The sequence below is a fragment of the Poecilia latipinna genome, unplaced genomic scaffold (genome assembly GCF_001443285.1).
Source record: "Poecilia latipinna isolate Pla-1442-1.1 unplaced genomic scaffold, P_latipinna-1.0 Scaffold1407, whole genome shotgun sequence".
In the NCBI taxonomy this organism is placed as follows: Eukaryota; Metazoa; Chordata; class Actinopteri; order Cyprinodontiformes; family Poeciliidae; genus Poecilia; species Poecilia latipinna.
Window position 1 is genome coordinate 58,448 of NW_015114023.1, and position 22,801 is coordinate 81,248.

The following is a 22,801-nucleotide window of genomic DNA, read 5'->3' on the forward strand; positions in this document are numbered from 1 at the left end:
CCGACGGGACAAATTTTTTTTTTTCTTTTTTTTTTTTTTTTGTGGTTTTTTTTTTTTTTTTTTTTTTTTGCATATTTTCTGTGTCCCTACAAAGCTTAATTTCTGTAAAGCTATGTTGTTTCATTGTGGTCATTTATTGTACTTTTACGGTCTACTTTCTGGAACGCCTCAGTGTTTTATTGTTCTGCCACTTTGCTGCTTGCATGTATTTTTCTGTGGTTTTCAGGAAAAACTCAGTGGTCCCCCAGACTTTTTATTCTTTTATGAGGGATCCTGAGAAAAGTCAGTTTTGTTTTAGTAACCCATCCATAACCCCAGATCTGATTTTGTCCCACAGTCAATTATTACCATCATATGAAACTGGACCCACACCTCACACACGCTTTCCTGTAACGTCCTGCACAGTCCCTCAGACAGGAGAGCTGTTGGAAAGAAGTTGCCTCGCAGCTCAAAGGGGAGTAACATTACTCTGTGTTTACACCACGCCTCTAAGTTTACCAACACACCGTGAGAAATTCTGCAAATTTCTGCTAGCTCCCAGACACAAGACTCACCGAAAACTGCCTTATTTTCCAGCCAGTGACCTCAGACCTGTTGTTAATACTTTGCTGCTAAATAAACAAAGTAATTTAACTGCCCGTTCGGCTAATACCTTCCCCTGGAAGCTATAGTTTAACTACCCAGTCTACAGTCACGCTATATCCCGAGCTAGCAGCTGGTGGCTATTTTACATCACAACAACCAACCGTTGGTTCGGTTGTCAGACAGAAATTACAGCCGAGCTAGCCCGCTAACATTACCAGATTATGTTTTGGCCGTAACCGCCTGACAGGCCCGAGTCAGTTGTACAAGAAGACGGCAATGTTAACCCTCACCTCTGCTTTGCCGTGTTCATACTCCTCGGTGTCCTGCTGCTTCCCCTCCCGGACGGAGAACCCCTCTCCTCCGGTCCGAAGTCGGGATTTTCTCACTTGCACGACACTAACCGCATATTTACTTCTTTCTGTTGGAGGTTGCCGTTCAACTGGCAGTAAGTGTAAGGTCCAATGAACAATATCCCCCCCAAAGTCCCGTCCCTGTTTTGCTGGTTCCGACGCTTCAAATCATTTTAATCCTTTTTGCCGATCAAATCCCAGGTTGACGGGCTTTAATGGCGGCGGAACAGGGGGAGGGAAGCAGCCGAAGCAGGGTTGAAAAATACACTACAGGGGAGAGCAGAGAGGGCTCGGAGCCGTGTTACAGTCAGAGGCTGGATCAGGATTTACCACCTGAATCTCCCGACTTCGCTGATTGGTTGTTTTTGTCTGTATCCATTGGCAATGACCAATCAGATTCTACGTCTCCCATTCCAACTGTTAAAAGGCTCGGAGGATGCAAAACAGACATGAATGTGACAGCAATAAAAACAGCAGCATGCAGACTTTATATGTATATTTTCTTTTTCTAGACTAGAGTGAGATTAAAAATAAAATATTTAATTTTGTGCATCGTACGTTGCATTTATGGCAAACTGCCACGTGGTATCTTCTCAAAAGGGATGATGTCATCGTAAAAATACTGCAGCAAGCAGTCTGCAGCAATGCATAACAGCTTGTGCAACAGTTCTCTGTCCGAAATAATTGTCAACTGTACGATAAGATTTCTGAATTGTGCATCGCATACGAAAATCAGTTGCAAAATGTTTATTACTGATATAAAAAAACAAAAATATTAGAAACAGTCATTTTACCGCTTTGAGTAAGACATGTATGGAGGTCTAAAAGTGCTATAATAAACCATCTAATTATCAACTTATGAGCCAATATTTGACCATATGAATATTTGGCCACATGAAAAAATAGATATATTGTGGCTGTTTTTTTTTAAATACCCATATTTTTTCACCACTAAATTAAATGTATGCTGGTCTTAAGTACCACAATAATAAAAACAAATCACTTACAATTCTACATATTTATCTGCATGAAAAGTACATATGCATTTGTATCTAACTGTTAACCAGTTTTTTTTTCATGTATCTGCGAAGAATAATGTATGGAAGTACAAATGTGCCCCAACTCAATAAAAACAAATGATTTTTCAACCAAGTTAAAATTAAGAAAAGGATGTAGGTTACTATAAATATTTTAGAAGAGTCAATTAGAAGAATTTCACTACAAATTTCAATATTATTTTACTAGTGCACAATTATTTTACGGCCACATGCTGCAGTAACTCAACAATTAATTGTATTTTATCAATACCTGCGCTTTAAAGGGGCAGTATTACATAGTGCCAATTTGTAGCACAATCAAGTGACTATGTTACCTTCAACTGTTATAGAAATGCCAAATGACTCCTTTGCTAAACCTCAAACAATGTTTTTTTTTTACCTGCAGCTAGTCTTAAGGAGCTGAGTGGGGTAGTTGTGGGTGAAAGGTGCTCTGTGTGTCTTGGAAACTGCATCTCTGAGGAGAAGCTGTGTCTCGAAGGCGGTGCACGAGCCACCCAGGTGTTTTGCACCACTGATTTTTTGCCAAGTCAGATTAAAGTATTTCTCAAACATGCATGAAAGAATCAAGGCAACACTCCAGGTATGTTTGTGATGAGGGAATACCATTATGTAAAGCTCAAACAAGTCAATTTTATATAATACTGCCCCTTTAAAAGAAAGGGGAAAAAAACAGTCTCTTAGTCTTTTTCAGTAGCCTAATAGTATCGTAGTGTCACAATTAAAAAAAAAACAAAAAAACTAGATAAGTCATTATTTCATAAAATTGAAACACACCATCTGCTAAAACATTTTTATATATAATATACATTAGTTATTTCACTATGCATTTAATTATTTAATGGCTATTTGTTTCCGCACATCATAAAAATATTTTACCCGCTTATCCATCAAAGTCAGAAGGTGGAGCCAACACTTCTTTACTAACTGTAAAACTCTCACAAGCCTGTGTTATCTTTAGGGTTATTCTAAGGGGAGTTACATTTATCACACTGTACAAATACATTTTTGATTTGCACTACTCCTTTTGAAGTCAATTGTTCATGAGTGAGCCCTGTTTGTCCATCTGTAACACAGCCTGTCTTTTCACTTTTCAATTACCAAAGTTGAATTGAAATTGCACAGCAGGCAGTTCAAAAACACTATGTTTCAACAAAAATAATACATTTATAATTACAGTAATTATAAAGCTTAGTAAATATCCTATTTACCAAACTAACACAGCTGTAGACAAGACAACCGATCTAAACTTTAAGGTTAATCAATGAGGTGCTAAAAAGTTTTAAATTATTTCATAGTGAACTACATGATACAAAGAAACCATGAAATTATTGAATACAATATCCAAGTGACTTCAAATGTTAATTAAAATTTACATTTTAATACATTTCAAAAATATTTTGTTCTTTTTATAATTTAATCTTCATAACTAATCATTTAAATATTTGGTAACACTTTATTTGAAGGGGGTTGAATAAGACTGTCATGACACTTTCATTAACATGACATAACACCTGTCATGAACATGAATAAGCCTTCATGAATATTTATGACTGTTGTCATAAAGTGTCATTCGGTAAATTATGACACTTTTAATACAAAGTTGACATTATTCAAAATGTCTTTATGACAACTTGACATTAACCAAGAAATCATTACCGTTTAAACTTTACCTTTAATAACATAGTTACCCAATTTTTAAAGTGCAATCAGTAATACTTTTATAACAAATTTATATCAGTGTCATAATTTACCGAATGACGCTTTATGACAACAGTCATAAATATTCATGAAGGCTTATTCATGTTAATGACATGTGTTATGTCATGTTTATGAAAGTGTCATGACAGTCTTATTCACCCCCCTTCAAATAAAGTGTTACCAAATATTTTAACTGCATTTTGCAGACGAGATCAAAATAACTGCGATACCCGTCTATTTTATGAGCAAAATATGTTAACTCGTAGCCTACGTACGTAAGAAAACAAAAGGAACATTCCATCACATATGAATGTCTTATTTATTATCCCTCGGTTTATACCACCTCGTTCTCTGTGCTTAACCAAACAAGTCCTTGGTCAACTTTCATCATATACACAAATCCAGATAAAATTCCAGAAGATTTAAGATGTGTGCACTGAACTTTGTGCTTTAAGGTGAGGTGATTATGTTACGGTCCACTCCACAGAGGAAGCAAAAGGTCACCTCGTACAGTGAGAGTACGTGAGTATACATTTGGATTATGCTGCAACTTGAAAACATGTCGATCTAAACAGTGTAGATTCTCACATATGGTCAATCTTCTGCACCAGGGAGCTGCACAGGTTTCACCTGGGCCAACGCCCACGAAACTTTTATCAGAGGGTGTAAAGAACAAAGATTATAAGAGGACAATCTCTGAGAAATGTTGCTCTATACCTTCACATCACTCATCTGAGACAAGCTTATACAGTACAGTAAGTGCTGCTTATATGTTATCCACTACTGTCTAATATACATTCATTATTTATTTCCTTAATTCAGTATTCCAAGGAAATTGCACTCCTGAAAAGCCCATTTAAGTCATTTCATTTTTCTTTGCACGATTGTTACTCTAGGTCATTCTGAGTGCCAGTTCCTGGTCAGTGATGCATTAGCATTACACATCAGGGCAAGGGAAAACAAAATAAAACAAAACACACAAGAAAAAAAAAAAAAGACATACAAACCGAGTGCCTAAATAAAGCCGAGTTTGTTCACAAGACAAAACCTCTCCCCTCCACAAAATGTATCCGGTGCAGTGCAAGCATGAGTCCATGCTAAATTTAACAGTGTCTAGAAATCACCGGTTCATGCAAAAGGTGTTCCGCAACCCAGTTATCCACCGTTCCTGTGGGCGCCGTCTGCAAGCGCATTGATCTAAATGTCAGTCATCAACTTTTTCTTTAAGGCTTCTCAGTTCATTGGACTTGGCTGCATTTCCAGTTTCAAGCAATTAGGCAACCAAACCAACATTGCAACTTTAAGATACAGAAGTCATTCCAGACAGCAAGAGAAATAAACTCGGGATGCAGGTAGTCTATAGGCATGGGCCATTTACCCAATATATACATTATATTCATTGTATTCTGAAGTTTTAAAAAGCTACGGTCTTTAAATATTGTAAAATATTGAAAATATGCGAAAGAAAATGGCAGTTTTCAGAGTCCTCATAATGGCAAGAATAACATCCAATCTGTAAATATTTCCAGTTTTCATAAAGTCACATTTTGTAAACAGCTCTCAGGGAGTCGTGTTTGTTAAGAAGCGGACAGTTTTTTTGCTCTCTATGTATTTTTTTTTTCTTTAGTTATGTTGAACAATCTAGTTTTTGTAAATACAGAAACAACTGTCTTTACTCAAGGTTATCATACTTTGAGAATTACTGACCTAATGAACTAAACTCTTCAGACTTTGCTGTGTAGAGCACAGAAGAGCTCAGGGTGATACTCTCCTCTTTTACTGTGCACTGCCAGCCAGCTTCCTGAAAGAAACTACAGCACTTTTCCCTTGCTTATACCAAACAAATTAAGCCATTTGTAACCATTTCCCATTACGGAAACCACACACAGCACTAACGCATAAATCATGGCACTGTCACAAAAGGAGTAGCATAGTAGTCCATGCACCAAATTAAAATAACTGAGGTTTCAGGAAGTGTTATTATACCGGTAACAGTCAACATAGGAAGATTATTTCAGTAGCAGTAAAAACTATTGCCTTTGCTTTGTTAATGAATTGATTTAGATTATTTGTTTACAATCTTTTTTGAGATAAATTGATACTGTAGTATTTTCTTTTTATTGAAACTGAACCGGCCCATGCCTATTACATGGAAAATATTTAGGAAGTGAAGAAATAGTTGCAGTACCTTTAAGTAAAAAAACAAAAAACAAAACAAAAAAAAAACCCTCTGGAAGCTGATAATGGAAAAAAACAGAAGATGTTTATCTACTTTCACTGCTCTCCTTAAATCTTGATTCTGAGCACAGACACAGACTGCCCAGAGTGGAAGGCACTGTATACTAAAGCAGGGTCATGTTTTATGGAAAAAAAGAAAAAGAAAAAAATCACATTATCTAGGTGCACACACGCAACGTCGGCCCAAGCAGATGAGAATGCGTTAGCGTTGTTGTTAACTAAGCAAAGACAAGAAGGCAAAGAGATTCATTCCCACTGTCAAAATTGACACACTCCAGAGGCCTTTCTTTACAGCTTTCATAGAGACGCTCCAGTAATAAAGCGTGTTGGAAGTGGTTATATGAGCACGGTCAGTAGTATTGAGACAACCAGCACGGTAAAAATGAAGGTAGCAGCCAGGTGTTTATATGAAAAACGAACAGACAGAAGCAACTTTTACTAGTGGCTCTCTCTCTGTGTTGCAGCAGCAAAGGGAACTTTAAGCATTTTGTTAGTAAAGCTACAGTACACCGTGTTTGCCCCGTGAACCCTGTACAATGAAAATAAAGACAGAGAGGAGGAAAAAAAAAAATAAGCCGAGACTGTAAAAACAACACAATATGTCAGCATTGGTAAAGCAAAAATAGAAAGGAATCTTAAGTTTTAAGTGCAGCAAAACACGTGAACATAAATCCTAGAGACGAGTCACTAATATTCTCAAAGTAGAGAAACTGTTAATGTGACAATACATGTACATATTATGAATATAAAGCACCTATTATGGAAGTGGCAGAGTAAATTTGACTTGAAATCTATTCATCGTTTAAACAGGCAACTTTAATCATCGGACGCTGTAGAACAGAGTCAAATAAGTCAGTAATCATTTGCCTTTGTTTAATATTGTTTAAAGGCAGCAGAACATGTCCCTTTACTTTCTTAAAGGGATTGCTCAAAAGGAAAAAAGAAAAAAAAGGAATAAGAAAAAATAAATTGTGCAAGAAGTAAAACGACGCTTCAGCCTTTGATGCAAACGCGACACAAAGAATGCAGAAAAACATACGTAGAGAGTAGAGCCGTTTTATCACAAGCAAGTTAGCCAACCAGCTGGCAGAAATTGCTTTGTGGAATCCACATCTGACTCGGAAATCAGACAGGTCCACATTGTAGTACCTTGAATGGCCTCAAGAATATATATATGTAAAAAAAAAAAAAAAAAAAAAAGAAAAAAAAAGTTGTTTTTTTTCCTTTTACCCCAGTGAGACATATCTGCAAAGCCTTGCAAGGTTTCCCCTAAAATATGACTGAACTACACAGTTCATACACACATGGAAACCATGTGTGTATGCCTTTCACTTTCAGGACTGGCACTTCTTTTTCTCTACATTTGCTCATCTTTGATTGCTTCAGATTCCCACCAACTGGTGTGCCGCTGACTCGCGCCCCTCTCTCATCCTGCAGCGTGTTTCTATGTCATTTGTGAGTCGCGGGAGTCGCCGTCGGGGCCGAGGGCAGCCGGTCGGCCTTGAGCTAAAACGCTGGCTGAGACCAGAGGCAAATGAGACCCTTCGCTCACCAAGTTCTCGTATTCACTACTGTCCTCGTCGTCTTCGTCCTCCTCCTCGTCATCGTCGTCCTCTTGCCCAGCAGCTTGTCTGTCTAAAGAATCAGAGCTCGAGCCATCGCCGTTGCCCAGATATGGGGTGCTGGGAGTGCTAACAGGGCTCAAACTGGCACCGAGGCCCATTCCTTGCCTGAGACCGAGTCCCAGGTCGGTCTGGACGGGGGCTGGGGACGGGTGACCCGGTGAGCCCACGGCTTGGGGCCGAGGCAACAGAGCGGCCCTGGTTGGCGGGGAAGAGGAGGAGAGCAGATTGTCGTCTTGGGATAAGAGGTCAGTGTACGACGGGGGGTTTGGTGAGGTGCTGGGTCGCTCCGGGGCTGAGGGTGCGTCAAAAGCTATTCTGGAAAGAATGGAGGCCGCCTCGCACGGTTCCGTGTTCTCCTCAGGCGGGGAGCGGACGTCCTCACGGAGCCCTTTACAGCAAACAGACAGGAGATAAAGTTGCTCAAAGTTTTCATTGTGGAGGGAGAAACGCATTAAAACAAATCGTCCACTGGTGAAGCATTTAGAGTGGTGTTAGAGAAATTAAACTAACATTTGCTGTCAGATATTGTGCCCTGCAAAAGTTGTCAGACCCTCAAACCAAGAAAAAGAAACGCTTCTTAATGAAGTGAAAGGAAAGTTTTTGCCCATTCTTCTTTGCTCTGTCAGGACGGAGAGCATCTGTTAGGATTGAGTTTCAAGCAAAATGGATTAGGTCTGAACTTTGACTAGGCCATTACAACACATGTACAGGCCTGTACAAATGTTATTAAGGTAAACACTAACATTGCTGCTTTGAGAACATTTTAAGCTAACATAGTGGTAATGGCAGAGTAATGCAAGTTAACCCTCTCGAAAACAACAAACATTTAACACCTCAGTCTTGTACAGCCTCCAGCATGTTTTCCATCAACACCGACATCTTCTCATCAACTCTCACAACTCTGTCCCCGTTAGTGACGCCCACTCCCACAGAATGACGCTGCCACCACCATGCGTGATTGCGTATTAATGATGATGTAGTGCTTTAAGCGATGCAATGTTTAGCATCCTGGCCAGAAAGTTTGACTTTGGTCACAATACGACCAGACCACTTTCTACATGTTCGTAGCAGTCTTTCATGGCTTGTGTGAAACGATACTTCTTATGATTTTCTTTCAACGGGTTCTATTCTTTCTGCAATCCAGCTCATTGGTCAGATTTGTGGAGATATCCCTTTGAATCTGTCAATCTCTTCAGTACTACTAGAGTTACAATGTGCCGCCTGATCAAACCTAAATTGTGAGACATAAACTTGTTAGTTTAGGTGGAAGATATCTAGCAATTTATCTATCCATCTATGGGTATAAAAACTTTTGCAAGGCACTGCATTTAATCTATTGGAACAATAGGAGTATCATTTTTGTCCTTCATCTTGTCTTTAGAGCCCAAAGTGGATACGTACTTCTTTCCTCCTCTGCAGCTAAGCGTTTCCTGAGAGCGATCTGCTGTTTGAGTTTGTTCACCTCGTCTTGAAGTTTTTCTCTAACACGTTCACTTTGCTCCACCTCTCCACAAACAGCCTGAGGATAAGAGAAGAAGGTGAAAAGCATTTTTACTGCCTGAACCGTTTTGCATCGAGTAGTAAGCAAATTTTCGACACATTTACCAAGAAACTCACCTGCACTTTGTCTTGTAGCGCATTGTAGACTTGGAATATTGTTCGGATATCCTTCATTACACCATCTTTGTCAAAGAACTCGGCGCTGAGGAAATATTAAAAATCAAATGTTTATTTTGGTTTTTGCTGATACGATTGCAAAGTACAGACTTAATTAAAAAAAAGGAACGTCAACCAAAGCCCTGTCTAAGACATTAAAATGTCAATACTGCAAAAGATTTCCTTTGCATGTTGAGCGAGGACATTTGGACAGGAAGGCCTGACTAAATCCAAGAGGTCTGGTCAAAGCTGATCTGCAGTAGAAACAGTGGATCTAAGTTTAGACACAAAGACACAAGCCAACGCATGTGCTGGCTGTCGCATACCAGCCTTCCCCTGGGCTCAGCCATCAGTGCTACACCATCTATAGTGTTGAAAGGAAAGCTAGACGAGTGCATTCAAATTAGGGTTACCCACCCCAACAAGAAAGAGCTAGCAGCCAGATACCAAAGCCAAAATAGCATGGCAATTTAAATAATAATTTACATAAATATTGATGCCAGTCTCTCTCTCTCACTCACACACACACACCTGTTCCCATGATCAGATCAACTTAATTTTCTTTTATTATGCTAATATTAACAGCTGCTGCAAGTCATTTTATGTTCATGTTTAGAGCGAAAAGCATGCCACTGCACAAAGGTGGAGCAGTTGCACTCCTACACCCTTATCAGTCGTTGTACAGCTGCCACCAAATTTACTAATACAGCTGGCAAGTTAAAATTTAAAGTTATCTTTTTACACAGACATCTGCCAAGAGATTAATAACACAATGTTCAAGTCGTATAATTTGAGAGAAAACTATTTTTCCTTTTGTTTTTGTAGTCAGATTTAATTAAAAAATATGACAAGTTCAAAGTAAATTATCCTCTTCTCAATAATCAATGGAAAACATTTTTTTTAGTATCACAGCTGTCAAACCATTGTTGGCCATATATTAGCATGACTGCTAATACTTAACTCTCTACAGACATTTAGTATCCAGTCAGAACTCTGGTTTGGCTACCCTGCAACCCAGAAACGTAAATATTGCTTCCTCCAGTCAGAAAGAATGTTCAAATTATACTTTAAAATAATTTCAGGCTTGACTGAAGACATTAGAAAATGCCACGTGCAAGTTTTTTGTGTACTCAAGTAGAAACAAATTCCGTTGGTTCTGTTGTTGGATCTCTAGAAACTTGTCATCTCCTTTGAGAGACATCGATACGAAGAACCCAACACAATCTACTACTATTTTGGTGGCTCAAACACACAAAAAAAAATTGCGCAAAAACTCTCATAGTTAATATATTAATGGTCATTAATGCTGTTAGAAATGTGCTCTCTTACTTCAGTTTTACTTAATTGTTTTTCTTAAAAAAACAAAAACAAAAAAAACACTGCAACTTCCTGGAGTGACATGTTTTCGAAGCTCTTTCTGATCACAGTTGTACACATTCTGTCCCCAAAGTGAACATGTGGAATCCCATCAGATAGATAGATAGATAGATAGATAAATCTTTATTGTCATTGTCACAAGAACAACGAAATTTAAAAAGTGGTACAGATGGCTGCAGCACTTTGACATATCAGGAGATAAGAGTGACCAAGTGAACTTCGTTAGCAGTGGCTCAGAAGTAGCATAAAAATAGGAGCCTGAGATTTACCCGTGCTCTTTGATGACCTTGGCATAGTTGAGTGAGGTGTTGGGTACTGAGGAGAGTTTGTATTCCTGCTGGCTTGTGTTGCCGAGATTTGGGATCGTGAGTATAATCCTCTGGTTGTACCTACTGAGAAGAAATGACCAGTTAGTCCCTGTAAAAAAAAAAAAAAAAAAACTCTCCTTTTCAAACCATTTCATTTTTTTTAACAACCGAAATGACAACTTTGCAATACATCACACACATTTTACTATTCAGGTGAAGGTTTTGTGTTCATGCTTTTTTTTTTTTTTTTTTAACTCAGAACCTTAAGATCAGTGTCTAAAATTAGAACACGAATGAGTCAAATTGGTGGGATCGCTAACAGAGCTGTGAAGCTGTTTGCAACAAAATTGACACTAAACTTAAAATTTGATCTGCAAACATTCCAGCTTTTATTTTTCCCCAACACCTTAGCCTCGACTCCTCGACCTAATTAATGATTCCTTTTCCTACGTTTCCAGTGTAAATGACTAATACAGGTAGTATAATATTATCATACAGACAGCTAAAGCTACTAGAATTGATAAGGCATAATCGCTTGTAGCATTATGCTATTAGTCCACTAAAGGTTGAACAAAGAAAAATAGGTAACACACTTTCTAGGTTTGCTTCAGGTGGAGCAGCACTGGCCTTGCATACCTCACTTATAACCAGTCGGAATGCGGATAAGATTTAATGGTTGTGAAGGCGACTCATTGACCCCAACTTGTCTTTTTTTTTTTAACATTCTGAGATAATGATGGTTTGCTACAGCTTAGCCGTCAGAGGCTAAAAAGAATATAAGCATACATCTTATAGAAACAGAAAGTTATGGATTACCATTTGGTAGTTAGTTACCCATTTTTTCTCGCCACTGGATCCCAGCCTTTTAATAAACAGGCTGGATTTTTTTGCCTAATCTTTTCTGTATAAATAATGCTGCTACGGTAAAGGTGAAGTCATTTTAAGGCATGTAAGATTTGTTTTCCACAAGAGCCAATATATTTGTCTGTGTCGCCAAATACTCCAGAAGTACAGGAGTATTTGAGGTGTAAGCTTAAATTCAAACAAGACATGTGCAAAAAGACAAAACTAACTGTGGCTAAAGAATCAGATGATCAGACAAACGTTCTGAAGAGATAATGTGATTCTGTGGCACCTTCGGTTTGGCCTGAAGAGCACATACTCCAGTGCGTGCGTGGAGCTGTTGGCTGTAGAGATGAAGCTAAAAAGAAGGAAGACGAGGTCGGGCACACCGAGCAGCTGAGTGAGCTGTTTGTGGATGATCTGCTCCCTGAACGACATCTGCTGCTGCGTGTTCCTCCGGAATCGATACCAACCGATGACATTCTACACAGTCAAAGATACGTTTGTTTGACAAGAAATTGGATTTCAGTCAGATGCTTAAAATACCATACAGAGAAATGTCAAAATCCCAGTTTGCAGTTAATTTAATATAAATATGTATACATAAAATATAAAAACGAGTAAAAATAAAAACACTGAAATAATTTTTTTTTGTTGTTTTTTCCATCAAGGAGAGAACATCTGAATGTAAACAAAGAAATGACTTACTTTTCGCCTATCTTTAAGAATGCTGTTGAGATTTTCTTCACTGACTTTACCTGCAAAGTCGTAAAAGCTGAGAAGAAGGGGGGAGGGGCAAAGTCAGTTCAAATTTATTCATCAGATTCATACTCCTCTTCTGCCAGACCTCCAATGATACCTAGTCTTGTCAGAGGGAGCCATCTACTGTCCACTGTCAATTTAAAATCACAAGGTGACTAAGACACCTTGCATCGAGTTCCTGCAGCAGATACCCACCAACATACTAGATACGGTTTTACATGCACAAAAACTGGTTTTCTTTAGGTAACAAAGCCAAACATCCTGCAGCCCATTATCAAAAGATAAATCTGCAGATTATCAGGCATTTTAACAAAAGAAGTTTAAGCGTAAATAAAAAAAAGCAATTGCTTACCTAAATAAATGTGCACAAGGGTCATGATTATGAATTTCTGCAAGGGAAAGAACGACAATATCTGTTTTAGTTACAAGTAATCATATCTATACTTTTTAAAGCATTATCCAAATGCAAGGATAAGTGTGGAAAAACACAGCAAATAGACTATACTTTTTTAAGCCATCATTTCACTTTATATGATTGCTTGCTTTAAGTCAAATTAAATTCTAGAAAAATATGCAAAATGTTGACCGTTCAACTGTGGTATGTTAACTCGCTTAAATCGATTGACTTCCATATTATTAAGCTGCTTACCTACTACCTGCACCAGCTCCGAACTGCTAATCTGTGCATCACTGATGCTGACAGTCTCTTCCTGCCTTACATCTCCTAATAGGAAGCCCTCCTGCAGAACAAAATACATTTTCACGACCCAAAGTGGAGGCATAATTATTGAATTCACAAAACTGCTTGATAAACATTTGTTTCAACACAGACATACATACAAATTGTATTATCATGATTTCTGTTGCCTTTAAACTAGACTCTCTGTGGACATCTATACACGTTTACCGTCATTCCTGTGTCTATTGTTTAAGCAGAGGGGGAAAATACCCCCAGCTGCTCGCCTGGAGGCATTTACCATTAAGATTGTTTTGGAAAAGAAAGACAAAAACAAATTATGTCAAAGCCAAATGTCAAACCACAGCTGTAAGCAGACTTTTTGGTCTGACCTAAATACACAGAATAGCTAAAATGTGTGGCATCGATGGCCAAACATCAAAGGTGCAAAAAAAGGCAGTGGTCCACCGTAAGTCAAAAAATACCCTAAAGCTTGCTTAGTACAGCCTGCACTTTAATAGTGCACAGAAATACTGATGAGATAACATTGCAGCTAATCACGATGATTTATGATAATCAGTGTTAACCAAAGCTCTCCTTCTAACCTGACAAAATTTGAGCTATTTTACAAAGAAGAGGAAATAATGTATGGCTCTGGAAATGCAAAACTACCACAGACATACCACAAAACATCTGCAGCTTTAACTACAACACGACATAGATTGTGATTTGTATGTGCTACATACAAATGCATACCACAAGTACTTATTTTCTTCTCTTTTTTTTGAAAAAACAAAAACATCTCAATTCATTTACAATTATGCACTACTTTGTTTTGATCCATAACATAAATCTTGATATAATTTGTAGGTTCAAGAATAGAGTCCAAAGGGAATTAATACTTCAAGGCACTGTAAGTGAAAAGAGGTCAGGATAAAATTTAAGACCAACAATTTCAGTAATTCATTAGGTGGGACATGAATACATTTGCCTTTAAAAAGAATACATGCAATAACTTTTCACAGCTTCTAAGCCGTAAGTTTTACTCTTTTAAACTGTGTTAATGCTACTTGAACTTTAGCTCAGTTCTATACAATTCCTTTATCTGCACAGAGATGACAGCTGACAGATGTTTAGCCAGGAATGCAGTTAAACCTGTACTTTGCCTTGCAGGAACAAAGCTATCAAGGCCCACTTTTTAGATCTCGAAGATGTAAACACACCAGCTGATATTTCCTCAGCTGACATGATCCTTAATGTTAAAAGTTTATTTTGCTTCCATTTGTCACACAGTGTAACTCTTGACTTTTGACAGCAACCAACCCAAATCAATAAAACTAGAGAAAACAGAGTGGCATTTAAAAACAAGTTGAGCAATAGCTATTAGCAAACTGGCTAACAAGCTAATTTGGCTATGCTAAAAAGACACAAGGAAACAAGAGCTATAACTTTAGTTATTCGATCCTACCGGCTATCATTTAACCGTGTTACCCCTTTATAAAAACACAGTCAGCATTTTAATGCTCAAAAACCGACGTTAGGAGCAGACATCATCTGTACCGATATACGGAAGTCAGTTGACTTTGGCTATCATGCTAAGTAGCTAACTACTGGATATTTCCTGGAAACCTAACTTTCCATATAGAAGTGTGTATAGCCGTATAACCGGTGTTTATGCACACAGCATCCTACATTTATTTATACAAATTCACATTATTTCCTGCTAATTTAATACATTAGATTTTCAGAAGGTTGACAATCCTGTCTTCGTGTTTCTCTAACCATAGCATACAAGCCGGTAGTTAGACGGAACCAGGATGACACAGGAAAACAACACAAACTAAAGCTATCAATAAATCATAATACACACCAACGAACTACACAGACCTACGTGAGCACTAAACCGTGGCCATTGGAGACCATTTTCCGTCAACTTACATGATCTGAGTTGCTGTTAGCGCTGTGATAACACACAGAACTGAAGGTGTAGCCTGAAATGGATGCCGCCATGATGAAAACATCCCTATCAATCCCAATGCCCCCTACGTTTAAGGACACGCTCCTTTGACGCAATTCCTTGTGGGAAATGTAGGCTGCCACTGCTGTGAACCCGCAGCAACATGGCAGATGCTAGACAGGACTCACATGGTTGTGGAAACTGCTCGGATTCAGAAGAAGATAAATATTCCGATGATGATTTTGAAACGTCAAAACTCGGAACCAAAGAATAGTAAGAGTTGATTGTCTTAATGTTTGCATGAAGCTTGATATTGACGGCTCAACGTGACAGTTAGCTGGGAGCTACATGTTTTTAGCTTGAAGAACTGTCACCTAGAGTATTTCGACAATGCATTTATTCACTGGGGACAACATTTTTTTAAATATGATATCGGTATAAGTAGCTAGAATGAAGTTGAACTGTTAATGTAGCTTATTGGCCTAAAACGCATAGGCTCGCTATGTCGTCACTAAACAATGCATTTTCTGTTTTATAAGGCTGCAGCATTTTAGTGTTTGCATTCTTGAGTATACTACACTGATTTTCAATGGTTTTCTTATTCTACAGTTGGGAGGAAGCATACCAGAAAGAGCTAGAGACGTTTAAAGACATTGGAGACGTTGGCGAAATATGGTAGGAAGAAGTTTTCTGTATTTTTTTTTGTGCTAATCACTCTTTATTCACAAATTGCTGCATAGATTTTTGAACAGCTTTTCAAATGCTGAACTATTTTGTACTATAGTAACAGATTTGCCAAACTAGGTTGCAATGAACAGTTGAAATCATTGCGTTGGGGAAAAAAAGTCAACCTCTATTTTTCTCTTTATTTGACATCAAATCTGAAGAAACGTTTTTCTATTCTAGGAGAGTATTACCAAACAGAATTATTTCTGAACATTTTTCAGTTATTTTGTCAAATTACCTTCTTCAAAGTCCGACATTTCCTTTGATGTGCTTTACCATATATATTTTTTAACGTATTCAACCTTTATTTTAACAAGAAAATCTAATTGAGATTAAAAATCTCTTTTGCAAGAGAATCCTGGCAGTATGCAGAGGTTACAGAACATTCACAGTTTAAGTTTAAGATAATTCACGTTATTAACAGCAATATTAATTGCTAAATTTTTATATCAATGCACTTAAATCGTATTATTTAACCAAACATGTTGCAGCAATGGATAAGAATGTTTTTGTATTAATGTAATCTTTTATTTGGTTTTTCTTCCAAGTCACGCTGCAGTCCAGTCTTCTTAGTGTGGTAGAATCTGGAAATCATATTTACTGATGTGGTTAACTTCCATGGACTTTTTTTCCTTTTTTTTTTTTTTTTTTTTTTTTTTTACAACTTTACCTTTGCAAAACAGCACTGTAACCAATCATGTCTATTTGCACTCTTTGGATTTTGGTTTTCAAAATCTATCAAAAAACAAAAAAAAAAAAATGACCATAACTATATTCACCAGCAATTTCCGCAACTTGAAATTTTTTTTTTTCCTTTTAAGGTTTGGTGAGGAAAGCATGAGTCGTGTCCTGCGATGGATGCAGAAAGCTAAGATCCCTGAGGATGCTGCCATTCTCGACATTGGCACCGGAAATGGGGCCTTCTTGGTTGAACTGGTGTGAGCAAAGTGAAAAAAAAAATAGTTTAAATGTCTTTCATGTCTTTGCTAAATATATAATTTTGATAATAAACCTTTTAAAAATGTTGGAAGATTTTCTAAAACTAAAAAAAAATGCTCTGACATGTAAATATGTTGCTAATATATTTTACAAATTTTTCATCAAAATGTGACATGCATGAAAAAAGAAGTGTAATATATAGTGCTAAAATTGTAAAAAGTTACATATATTTCATTGTGCCATATTGCAAAACTGTCAAAATTCAGCTTTTCTGTTAGGATAATTACATCACAGTGAAAGCCTGATGAGAGCTGTTGTCTTGCAGTAAGAAGGTTCTGGGTTCGATTCCCGGCCCCGGTCTTTCTGCATGGAGTTTGCATGTTCTCCCTGTGCATGCGGGGGCTTTCTCCGGGTACTCCGGTTTCCTCCCACAGTCCAAAAACATGTCAGGTTAATTGGCCTCTCCAAATTGCCCCTAGGTGTGAGTGTGTATATGCATGATTGTTTGTCTCTGTGTTGCCCTGCGACAGACTGGCGACCTGTCCAGGGTGCACCCCACCTCTCGCCCGGAACGTTAGTTGGAGATGGGCACCGGCAACCCTCCCGACCCCACTAAGGGACAAGGGTGTAAAGAAAATGGATGGATGGATGGATGGATGAAAGCCTGATGTGTCAATTATGATACAAAAAATGAGAAAACCACACAATGTTTATTTTATTAAAAGTGTTCAATTTTAAGATAAAAACATCTTTATTTTCTGTCAATTACATTGTTAATTAGTCTTTAAATGGTTAAAAAGGTTCACTTTACAAAAATAGAAATCACAAACTTTTCCACTAACATGCTATGTGTCAGCAAGTCCTATTGGACCCATTTTCAGTCCAGGAGAACATTGTTTATTCTCTTTGCAAAGCTTATTTTTTGCGCAATACAAATGCCTCCCCTTCCGAGAACTCTTCAGGAATTTGAACAATCTGTGTATTTGGTAAAGAATTTTTACAGGAGAACAAGTGCTTCAACCTATCCTTTCACAAAAAATGTATGTAACTTTTTACTAACATTAATCTTAATTCGATTTTCTTTTCTTCTCAGGCAAAACATGGATACAGAAACCTTACTGGTATAGATTATTCTCCAGCATCAGTAGAACTGGCCCGAAATGTTCTGAAGGCAGAGGGCTTAACTGACGTCACTGTAAAGGTGGGTTGAAGTTTGTCATGTAATCAATAGCTCTGAACATGAAATAAATGCAAAGAAACGTCCACTGAGATGCTAAAGATATTAGCTGTTGTGCAGCAGATGTGAAATTGGACTGTCATATTCATAATTCTTTATAATTAAGGAATGGCTTCCATGTTTATGGTATAGTAAATGTTCTTAGCGTGAGGAAAAACATACGAGTGTCGCTGTCATTTTTATAAAGGAAAAAAAATAAATATGGACATCAAAACATACCCTTCCCCAGCTTCTCTACAGTTGTTTGCACTCTTAGAAAGTTATACAATCAAAATGACTTCTTTTTTGTTTATATACACAAATCTTTATCAATGTCAAACACACCTATAATCCACATTAAATGCCAGGTTTGTTTTGTAGATATTTTCAGGTGATCTTAAAGTACCGTTTCTTGTGTCAGCAAACATGAAGTTAGCCAACCAAACCCACAGAATCATCTTGACTCAGCTTATTGAAGTATCTTTGGAGATCACTGATGTTTTGACCTTTAAAACAAACAAACAAAAAAAAACGCAAAAGTTGTGAACATGTTGTTAGGCATCACCAGCATAAAATTTTTTTACCAGCACATAGAAAATCAAAAGCGTCTGCCAGGAAGTTTCAAATGAACTGTGGTTGGGCCACTTAGCTAGACGAGGTTTAGGGACATCTTAAAAAAATAATAATAGACGTAAAACGATTCTGCATCAGCTGAGATTAAAAGCATCTGCCTAGTCACTCCAGAAGAGTGGCAACCTGAGAATCAAAGTGATCTGGAGGAATGATGTTGGATGAAAAAGTCATGCACAGATGATTGTGGTACTTACTTTGTTAAATTATTTGAAGTATTTTACCAGAACATTTGCATGGCAATGTGAAACTTTTTTTTGTTTTTTTTTTCACAAAATTAAGAATCACTTCACCTAAGTTGTCCACTTAAAATCTGTACAGATATATACTGTAAGAAAAAAATACTTAAAACCATGTCTCATATTCACATATAAGGTTTAGGATGTGTTTTTATATCGCATAAAATTATTTTAAAGTCATTGGAACTTTGGCAGTAACAGTTTTAGAAGGCATGAATACTATTTTGATGCCCTTTATATGGATTCATTTATGTAGAACTGCACAGCTTTCAGCACAGAGTGAGTCTGAGCCAGCCAATGTTGAGAAACCTTTGCTGTGTTTACCGTGTGGGGTAGTTAGATGGCAAGGAAAAGCCTTGAAGGTAATGGAGGTCTTCCCACCTCAAACCAAAGTGGCACCGCTGTCCACATAAACCAGTATCAAAACAGCTTATAGACGCATGGTGGTCCATAAATTGCGTAATGACTGTTATCTCTCACATAATGTGCATGCGTTTGCAGCTTCGTCATGGGTGTCCGGCTAGTTTTAGATGACTTTCTGCTCCAACACTGCTGAATCAAATGGTCCTAACTGCCTCCTGCTAATGAACCATAATTTGATTCAGGTGTGTTGAGTCAGGGAAAGGACTAAAACACGCAGGACAACAGCGGTTCCTGGAGGGACCGACTTTAAACACCACTGTTCTACATGAACACACCCACAAAGGTGTGCTCTCTGCCCGGGCAGGAGGGCTGCCATCAAAAGTCAATATTGACCCCCGCTGGACAGGGGGAAGCACAGTGGTGTGAGCATGTGAGAGGGAGGAATGTTGGCATCGCTATCATTTATGCAGTGTTGGAGGTTGCCAAAATAATCAGAGCATGTTTGCCTTTTATAGTTCAGTTATAGTTCTGGAACCATCTCAAGTCCCCCTCAGTTCACATTTGAGCATCTTTTAGTTCTACATGCCTATATGTTGGTCATCTGCAAAAAAATATTTCTAGATTTCTAAGCCCAGGTATAGCCAATGTTGATATTCCTTCATGAAGCTCATACTTTGTGGGACCCGGCTGTTGAGTATGTGGCTGCTGCATTCACACTGGAGGTCTGGTATTTTGTGCTCTGTCCACAGAAGAGGGTTTGCTCTCTCAATAGTGCCACTGTTGATTCTGAAGCTTGTGTAGAAGTAGTAGAAACATGACTATTTCCATTTCCTACCGTGGAGTGAACCAGCAAATTTTCACCTTTCCACTATTTTCAGGAGACGGATTTCCTGAACTGTGGTGGAGAACTCGCAGGTTTTGATGTCTGCATTGACAAAGGAACGTTTGATGCAATTAGTTTAAACCCAGACGACAACAAGGAGGGCAAAAAACTGTATGTCCACACCCTAAGAGGTGCTCTTAAGGACAGCGGCATCTTTGCCATCACCTCCTGTAACTGGACAAAAGAGCAGCTGCTGGAGAGATTCTGTGAAGGTGAGAGAAAATCCATTGTTTCAGATGTTAAAACGTGCTCATGTGTTGTCAAGTTTGTTTGAATATTTTCAACTTTAAAGTTTATATTTCATAGTGTATTCCTGGAAAACGGATCTAAACATTTCCTACTGAGGCCTCACAAAGCCTCAGTAGGAAATGATGCATTTTATGTGACAGTAGTGGTGCATGATTGTGATGTGGGAGAAAAACTAAACATTGGTTAAGATTTGATGCAAATAAAAGTCTGAAAAGTGTGGTGTGTATTTGTGTACAACCATCCTTGAATCAATACTAAGTCAGGCAGTTGTGGTGTCATAATTATTTAGGCCAAGAAACAACAAATTTATGGCTAAACGAAGTAAAATTAGAAGTGAATTAATACCAGAAAATTCTTCTTTCGTTTTTGGCTACCAAATCTTTTAGATTAACTACAAAAAGTTAGTTAAGTTTTTAAGCAAGTTAGGTTATTGAGTTCTTTTTTAAATAAGTAGTCATGAAGGTCTTCTATTTAAATCATTATGTCTTCAATGATTTACATTTAACCTAGTGAAACATGGAGAAATCGTGCTATACGTGTGAAATTCGTAATACTGAGATTGGGGGAAACACTAACTATTTTCAGAGCTAAAATTGGGTTAAAATAATACAAAACCACACATTCAGACGAATGCTAGTTGAGCTGAAAAGGAGCTGCCAAACTTTGCTGATCGTCTCTGGCACAACAATATATATATTTTTTTCCAGTGCTGTGTCTCTGGCATGCAGCAGCTTTATCTCAAACTGTTTTGTTGTCTAACTCTCAGTCCAGAAAAAACCACATACAGTTCCTCAAGTCACAATAATTACTTGACAGGTTGTTAAGCTGCAGGGAACAACGGCCTGTACAGTTAAAATTTAGGCAAGCATCCACTGGTTGTCACTCGTCTCCCTGCAGTCACTCTGGAGAGCCTGCAGGGGGCCGAACAGCCTCGAGATCTCCTCTTTCACACTGACAGCTTGCCTTTACTAGACCCCGGGAAGCAGCACAGATGGTGGACGGATGGTTGTCTCACTTTCCTGCCGGCTTAACCTCTTTTTAGTTACTTATAGCCCAAAAGAAATGAGTGACTGCTTGTGTTTTGATGGGTATTTCTTAACTTGGCAGTATTCTGTGTTGTTTTTTTTGTTTTTTACAGGGTTTGAATTCGTACAGGAGTTGCCTACCCCCAGCTTCAAGTTTGGAGGAAGAATTGGCAACAGTGTGGCAGCACTAATCTTCAAGAGAGTCCGTTGATTGACGTTTCTCAAGTGAATGTTTGTCTTTTTTAATTTCCTTTTTTTTTCTATTTGAGTTTGATCTTTTGTACAAATCATGACTATAGTGTATTGCAATAAAGCAAATCCACAGTAGTTGACTGGGATTTTTTTCTTTATACTAAATTGAGATTTTGTTGTTTCAGTTCACTCAGATTTTTTTATTTTTTTATCATTCAGTTTGATTGTTGTATAGTACTTTGTTTGATTTTAAACACAATGCTAATACTTTCAGTTATCGTGACTTTTTTTTTTTTTTTTTTAATCAAACAGAAGTCTAGATTTAGTTTGTACTTGCAGGGAGACCTAGCAGTCCATTCATGTTTTGCTGAATATTTTTCCTCATTCCATAAATTAAAATGTAATCCCTGACATGTCTTTGTAATGTTTTCTTTGAGAATCCCAACACACAGGAAGCCAGTGTTCTCTCTCGCTAGGTTGTAAATTAAATTTGCCTTTCCAACCATGCAGAGAATAGGCCCAATCTAATTTGTTAAAATGGAAACCAGCAGCACTGGGGGTCCTGAGGATGAAGATTAAGAACCTCTGACACAATGAATAAACAGGAGGCCATGACTTCTGTGGGAGAGGTGCTTGTCTGCCCTCTTCCTTTCTCAATGGCGTCATTAATATCTGCCAAGCGCTGGATGCTAATTGCGAGCTGCACAGGCGAGTGGCCCGATGGGAGCCGTCTGCGTTGAAACACTGTTGTTGGGTAAACACATCCGAGATTTACGAGAATTACTGCCTGGAAATTTACAAGACTGTGGATATCCTGCCTGGATAACGCATGTTATGCCCACATTTACAACACTGAGATTTTCCCATGAAGTGAAACGTCCTGTGAGGAGTTTCTGCTCAGTTCCTCATGCACGCTCAATACATTAAAGGTGTCACATTAGGCAGCAGATTATTTCAGACTCGTGTCACAAAGTCTTAGTCTTATAATATTTGAATGCCATGTAACCTGCCAGGTTCACACTCTTTGATACAATTCTAGTTTTCTCTCTACAGAAGTACATCTAGATACTTTTTTTAAAATCTTATTTTTCTTTCTCCACTGAATGTGTACTGTGAAGTAAACAATTTCCACAGCAGGAGCTTGTGGCAGCAGAAACCCACAAGAGGTTTTACTAAACGTTGAACAACTTGTGGTCATTTTTAACA

At 38.0% G+C, this 22,801-nt stretch overlaps 3 protein-coding genes across 4 annotated transcripts in view; 1 reads left to right on the top strand and 2 right to left on the bottom strand.

Annotated features, from left to right (window-relative positions):
• LOC106962387 (ubiquitin thioesterase ZRANB1-like) overlaps positions 1-1,266 on the bottom strand; it is a 26,143-nt gene extending 24,877 nt beyond the window's left edge. The window contains exon 1 of the mRNA XM_015056790.1: positions 876-1,266. The gene's annotated coding sequence lies outside the window, so the exon portion shown is untranslated. The remainder of the gene's footprint in view (positions 1-875) is intronic.
• A 3,868-nt stretch (positions 1,267-5,134) lies between these two features.
• On the bottom strand, positions 5,135-20,093 carry abraxas2 (abraxas 2, BRISC complex subunit). 2 transcript variants are annotated; one of them, XM_015056795.1, is made up of 10 exons: positions 19,265-20,093; positions 15,115-15,199; positions 13,150-13,240; positions 12,853-12,889; positions 12,447-12,513; positions 12,031-12,221; positions 10,857-10,976; positions 9,172-9,256; positions 8,956-9,073; positions 5,135-7,942 (listed from the first exon to the last, which is right to left on the bottom strand). In XM_015056795.1, exons 1-10 carry the CDS (start codon positions 19,333-19,335, stop codon positions 7,374-7,376), a joined length of 1,434 nt encoding a protein of 477 aa, XP_014912281.1. In that variant the 5' UTR covers positions 19,336-20,093; the 3' UTR covers positions 5,135-7,373. The 2 variants fall into 2 exon arrangements, with proteins under 2 accessions (XP_014912281.1, XP_014912280.1); XM_015056794.1 differs by having other exon boundaries at positions 10,857-10,979; positions 19,265-20,091.
• On the top strand, positions 15,248-22,006 carry eef1akmt2 (EEF1A lysine methyltransferase 2). The gene is made up of 6 exons (XM_015056796.1): positions 15,248-15,406; positions 15,743-15,808; positions 16,681-16,795; positions 17,892-17,999; positions 20,125-20,341; positions 21,517-22,006. The coding sequence occupies exons 1-6, from the start codon at positions 15,297-15,299 to the stop codon at positions 21,612-21,614; spliced, it is 714 nt and encodes a 237-aa protein (XP_014912282.1). The 5' UTR covers positions 15,248-15,296; the 3' UTR covers positions 21,615-22,006.
• The last annotated feature ends 795 nt before the right edge of the window (positions 22,007-22,801 follow it).